Source organism: Ruditapes philippinarum, unplaced genomic scaffold (assembly GCF_026571515.1).
Source record: "Ruditapes philippinarum isolate M1 unplaced genomic scaffold, ASM2657151v2 ctg4178_1_1_1_1, whole genome shotgun sequence".
In the NCBI taxonomy this organism is placed as follows: Eukaryota; Metazoa; Mollusca; class Bivalvia; order Venerida; family Veneridae; genus Ruditapes; species Ruditapes philippinarum.
Genome location: NW_026854967.1, coordinates 65,980 through 71,979, shown reverse-complemented (window position 1 = coordinate 71,979; position 6,000 = coordinate 65,980). Strand labels below are relative to the sequence as shown.

Genomic DNA, 6,000 nt, shown 5'->3' with positions numbered 1-6,000 from the left:
GGTCCTGTGACCCCTGTAGAGGTCAGGAACTCAGCAATGTTAGGGGTCAGTCTGAATGGTACTGGTCTATTGGCATCCAGGTCTCCTGAAAAAGTAGAGTATACTGTCAGTGTTATAATTGTTATGTGTGAGTATGTATCTAACTCAATTTTTATGAAGACATCCTTTCAACTGTTAATATGGATTTACAATACTTTAGGGTGATTATATAGCCAATACTGATTGCAAATAGTATCTTTTTTTTCTACATTCTGTATTGAAACAGATGCACCAATGTAAAGTAAAACATGCTGTTAACAATAAGAACAAGGTTTCTTTTTCTTTTTTTTCAATTTGAATCTAATCTGGCTTGTTACCTAAAGTTCCAATTCTAAGCAAAACAGTAATAAAATCCCAATCAAATACGGTACAGGTCATGTTCCCAAAATATTGTGGGGAAAAACAAAACAACAACAACAGTTCATAATTTATCTAATATATGTCTTTAAGATAATGGATTTTCATATTTGAAAACTTTATCATATTATTATAATTCAAAAAATTCTTATTTGGTTGTTTGGTTTTCAAGTCACATTTTCAATGTAAAAGAAGAAATCATAAATGAAGACCTAGATGAATTCAAACTCATAGTTAAATCTACGTGTCTGATTGTGAGACCACCTGGCAACTAAGCCTCCACAAACTTTACGCTATGAACATCATCCTCCATCTTTAACTATAAGAATGAAATGGCATATTATCTAGTAAATTTTCACATACCTGACTGGTCATCAATATCAAACTTGAAGTAGGAGATGTTAATATAACCACAATCTTGATGTAGGTACATCATGTCGGGATTCATTCTCGTCAGATGTAACACAAACTCGGCAAAACCCATCAATGCCAATTGTACAGTAAACTGCAAATAAACAGGTGATACTGTTGGAAAGATGCTTTGAAATTTTATACTGGAAGCCTTCACGAGTATATAAATGGGCTGCAAGCTATATATATATATTAATACATTTTATACACTTGTTATAATGAAGTGGATAATGCACAGATCACTACTTACCAAACTTGCTTGCCATACTTACTTAGCTTACTCACAATACCTGCTCACTAAGATATATACATTACTACCTTAACTTACTGTAGAATTCCTATTAAATGCCACAATTTTTCCAAAAAGGGTAATGGGTGTTTTTTTAAACACAGTTTTTCCTAAATCCAAAAATCATTGTAAGTATGTTTATATGTTTGGTGTTAAGCAAGTTCTTTTAGTGATGTTAAAAAATGTTATTTTATATGATATATTTTTGTGTTTACTATCAGATAAAATGGATTCTGAAAGATTTGAATAAAATTATGGATTTACTCTTGAGTTGAGCACTGGTGAGTAGATTTTTTCCTTATCAAATAACCTGGGTAGGGGGGGGGGGGCTTTATAAGGAGAGGGGCTTTTTATAGGAATTCTATGATAACTTTCTTATTTAACATCTAACTTTCCCACTCATATACCAACTTTACTTTCTTACCTAACGGTTAACCTTCTTAACTTAGTTCTTTTCTATCTTTCCTTCCCTACCCTAACCTACATTCTTACTTACTTCTACCTTATCTACCTCACCTGCTTTACCCATATCATGATAAATATCTTAAACGCACCTGTCCATTTTTCAATCTGGACAATTCCACTTATCATTCCTAGATTAAATTTAAAAATATGTACTAACTGAACAGCAAAGATGCAGACCATGATCAGACAGCACAGATATGCCAACTGACCTTTGTCTGCACTAGTTGCATTGGCAGAATCTCTTACCACAGTTAATTATCTATGGATATGAATCACAAAACAATATTCTACAATAATATAATCAATAGAAAAAATCTTATATCTATAAGTTGGGGAAAATACTTACAGTTTTTCTAAATATCCAATAATCAGTCGCATCAAGGAATGTATGAAGTGCCCATTCTTTTAACAGTCCACGTGGAACCATGTTATTTTGGACCTCTTTAAGTATATCCCGCAGCACCTGGTGGCTGGCCTGTGTGCCGCGCGCCTGTACTGTCAGTAACCTCTCGTAATATCTAGCAATAGGGGCGTCGTGCTCGATACTTCGCTTATTACATCTCTACAATATTGAATCAAATCATTAAATTATAATGTATTTTGTACCATAAGCCTCAAATTACAAAATACTAGTAAGCTGAAGTGAGAATACAACAAAACTACACTTCAATAAACCATTTTGGTACTAATTTTACACTTTTCTTCCAATTTCAAATTGCTGAAACTTTTCTCAAGATATTACTTTAAATATTAGTAACTAGTTTAAGTACATGACAACTAATACTCATCACAATAAAGACACCTGTCCTTTTTATGCAAGTCATATTTGTATCTCTGATCAACAAACTAAAATGGGACATTCAGATTCAAACATTTCAATCAATGTTAACCGGAACTCAGCAAATGTATGTTTATCCCATCTAAAACCTAGGTAAAAGCAAGACCACTATTGCCTCAAGATGCCCTTCACAAAAGAAAGATCATTGTGTTGCACTTATTATCGATATATTTACCAAGTTAAAACTAAGTATGTTTGTACCATGGAATTATGTAGGAAAAACACATTTTCGCCGAGTTTCAGAGTATATGATTTGTTTAATATGAAGACAGGTCATATGGGGCCGAAACAGGAAAGATGACTTTGGCTAACCTCCGTGTTACAATTTTAAAAGCAACACCAGATCTCAGAACCTGTTGGAGCTAAGAGATGCATAAACTACAGTAATTTGAAACCCATTTAGTCGCCTCCTACGATCTCACAAGGATAAACTGTGGCTGCAATTCTTATGCCTTAGCCATATAAGGCATTCCCTCAGCCACAAAGGGCACAGGTTTTCAAACCTTTTTGTACTGTTATGTTACATGTTTTTGCAAAGTTTAAGATAATTCCATAATTCCGTCATGACCTTGTAAGCTACACTGGACAGAGGAATATAAAAATATTGTATTTTACTTTATATAACTATAAAACTGATGGTAACAAAACTCGGTATTTCACAACAAGCTACTAACCTGTTTGTATACATCAAGTAGTGAAACAGAGGCAGGGTTATCTTCGACAAGTCTCATCTGAGGGGAGACTGCTACGACCCTTGGCACTGTGAAATACAACATACGTCTACTCGTCTCCTGAAAAATTATATAAAAAGTGTCTTTCGGTTGTGGAAACGGAAAGGAATTATACATCCGGTGATTGGTATTTATACCCGACCCCAGTAGTAATAATCAAACAAATTTGATTATGTGAATATATAGCATCAAGAAAAACCTAATTATTTGTACAAAAATAAACTGGTTACTTTGTGGCATACAATTGATGCATCTTTTACGAAAGAAAGACATTTGGAAATTAATTTTAATTTTTGCATTTTGTAAAACATTTCCAGTTTATTCTGTCCTATACATACAGCCTCATGGCATTATGTTTTCAGTAAATGTTTCTAGTAGCAACATTTTTCCTAACACTCAAATGACTTTACCCTATCTTGAAATGGGTGCATGTTTATGCAAGTTAAAAATTTTATTGGATTAAAGAAATGGGTCAATATATTTTTTTAATGGATTTTACGTTGCAAAAACACAGTACAGGTCATTATCCCCCAATCTCATAATGACAATTTCCCAGCTTTACCGGTGGTGGAGGAAGACCACAGGTGCCCCTCTTGTGCATTATTTCAGGCACAAATGGGCACCTGAATAGAACCACTGACATTAGGTAAGCTAGCTGGATAGCTTTCTCACATCAAAGAACCCAAAGATGCATGGCTCAAACCTAAAGCAGTGAGAGGCAAGCAGTTTGAAGACAACAACCTTAACCACTCAGACACAGTCGCCCCTTAATAGATCTAAATTCTATGAGAAACAGCAAGTAAATGTGACACAAGAATAGGAAGAACAAACAATGAACTATATGATCCATAGAAAAAGTTAGGGAAGCATCAAAATCTATGTATACCTTTTGTTTTGTAAGGAAATGATTCAACATCCTCAACAACTGGAGCACTCTCTCCTCCCTACGAGATTCTGTGAGGCAAGCATCATTTACAACTAGGTACGGGTAAATCTGAATAATAGAACAGGATAATAATAAGAATAAATATAATAATAAATATTGTGATAATTATTTGTTACAATTTAAGAAAAGAAGTTTGACAGATATTGTCACAGCAACAAAAACTTTGTGAAGTGAAAACTTTAAAATCATGATCGTAGGTAAATTGAAAATTTTATCTTGGCACTCCATAAATGCCAATCTTAGGAAAGGTAATTGGAATATGTATTATTCATATGTGGAGGGTTAATTTTAACAGTTTGCTGTAAGGTAGGAATGAAAATCACTAACATCCTATGAGCGTGGACAAACTAATTCACGCTGCAGCAATGGCTAAATAAAACAGATTAAAACTGTGCAAGTTAGTATGCAAGAAGATAATAAAACAAGGCAAAACAAGAGCATTGCATATGATGTTAAGGCTTGTCTGCTAAAAATTTTTAAGTTAAAAAGGGGCATAACTTTAAAAATATAAAGTAAGTAAAAGCTTAAAGAAATGGATAATATACCTTTCCATTATGACCTCGGATATAAAGACGTCTAGCAGCAGTATTATGTTTCTGTACAATCTCCACTCTAGGCATAAACCTTGCTATCCTCACATAGTAGTGACTATGCTGTAATTAACAACAGTATATTATATCATAGAATTGCAATAAACAATATTTAGTTTATCTTGTTTTGTTTGGTTTTATGGTGCACCAACATAATTAAGGTCATATTGCATCAAAACAGGAAAGATGATTTTGGCTATTACTAATGTAGTAAATGACCTTCACAAATTTGAATAATAAAAGTACCAAAACTCTAGATCCATTGAAATTTTTATGAAAATCATGAAAGTACAGGTTTGCCTGGCTCTATACTGGTAGCAAAGGCTAATCACTTTATGTTCCACCTGATAAAGAGTAAATACTCAAGTCTGACTATAACAAAATAAATTTCAGTAAATTTCAAAGTTAAAATAATCTCAAACCAACCTTTGGCAGTAGAAATTCACCAGGTAGTTCCACCTCAGCCGTGTTGAGAGAGAAATTACTCAAGAATCTACACTTCTCTTCGATCAAAAATGACCTGAATAAAAAATTATCATCAAAATATGTCAAAAATACTTATAGGAATAAATTGCATTTTCTTGTAGCAAGCCTATCTTTGTACTTATTCTTCATCATTGACAGGTCTTCTTTGAAATCTGAACACTACATTAATAGTTAGAAGGATTTCAGTTTCAAATTACAATATTTCCATCGACATGCTGGCAGTTTTAAGTAAAAACTTTTAAAAGTTTTAAGGTTCGACTGCTCTGATGTGCAGACATGCCTGACTCTATACTGGTGTCATAGAGTATTCATTGTTACACATCACTTCAAGTACTTTAATGCTTAATCTAATCAAAGGTATACAAAGCTGTATTCAGAAAAAAATTCAGAAGCAAAAAAATGGCTTGTCATGTTAAAAAAATTCTGAAAATACTTACTTTGGTAACAATTTTGTCTTGGCTTCCAGAATTTTGATCCATTTCTTAAGCTTGTTAATAAGATTGTGAAGTTTCGTTGAGCCTGGTACACTGAAATAAGAATACAGAATATCAATCACAGATCTCTAGATCAGAAAACCAGACGCAGTTTGTCTACTTTAGTGACCAATTTTTCTTTGGTGGCTTTTAAGCTATTTAAGGGCCCCATAAAAACATTTGTCACTAAGAGGCTTCCACTATCTTATTCCAGGTATTGTATTATTATGAATAACTGCACCTAGATCAAGGGTATGAAATAGCTAATGATAGGGTTTTTTTTTTCAATTGTAAGACAGCAAGTCATATAAACTGACCAGTTTCCTTACCACATGGTAAAATGGACAAAAGGACAGAAATTTTTAGCTATATTAA

The 6,000-nt window shown here is 33.3% G+C and overlaps 1 protein-coding gene across 1 annotated transcript in view; it reads right to left on the bottom strand.

Moving 5' to 3' along the window:
• Positions 1-11: 11 nt before the first annotated feature.
• The window catches only part of LOC132741652 (transformation/transcription domain-associated protein-like), a gene marked incomplete at its 3' end in the record, with an annotated part of 71,230 nt that continues 65,241 nt past the window's right edge, over positions 12-6,000 (bottom strand). The window contains 8 exon segments of the mRNA XM_060729871.1: positions 12-85; positions 760-901; positions 1,908-2,123; positions 3,074-3,190; positions 4,017-4,124; positions 4,622-4,729; positions 5,093-5,186; positions 5,590-5,679. Coding sequence (XP_060585854.1) covers positions 12-85; positions 760-901; positions 1,908-2,123; positions 3,074-3,190; positions 4,017-4,124; positions 4,622-4,729; positions 5,093-5,186; positions 5,590-5,679 — 949 coding nt within the window.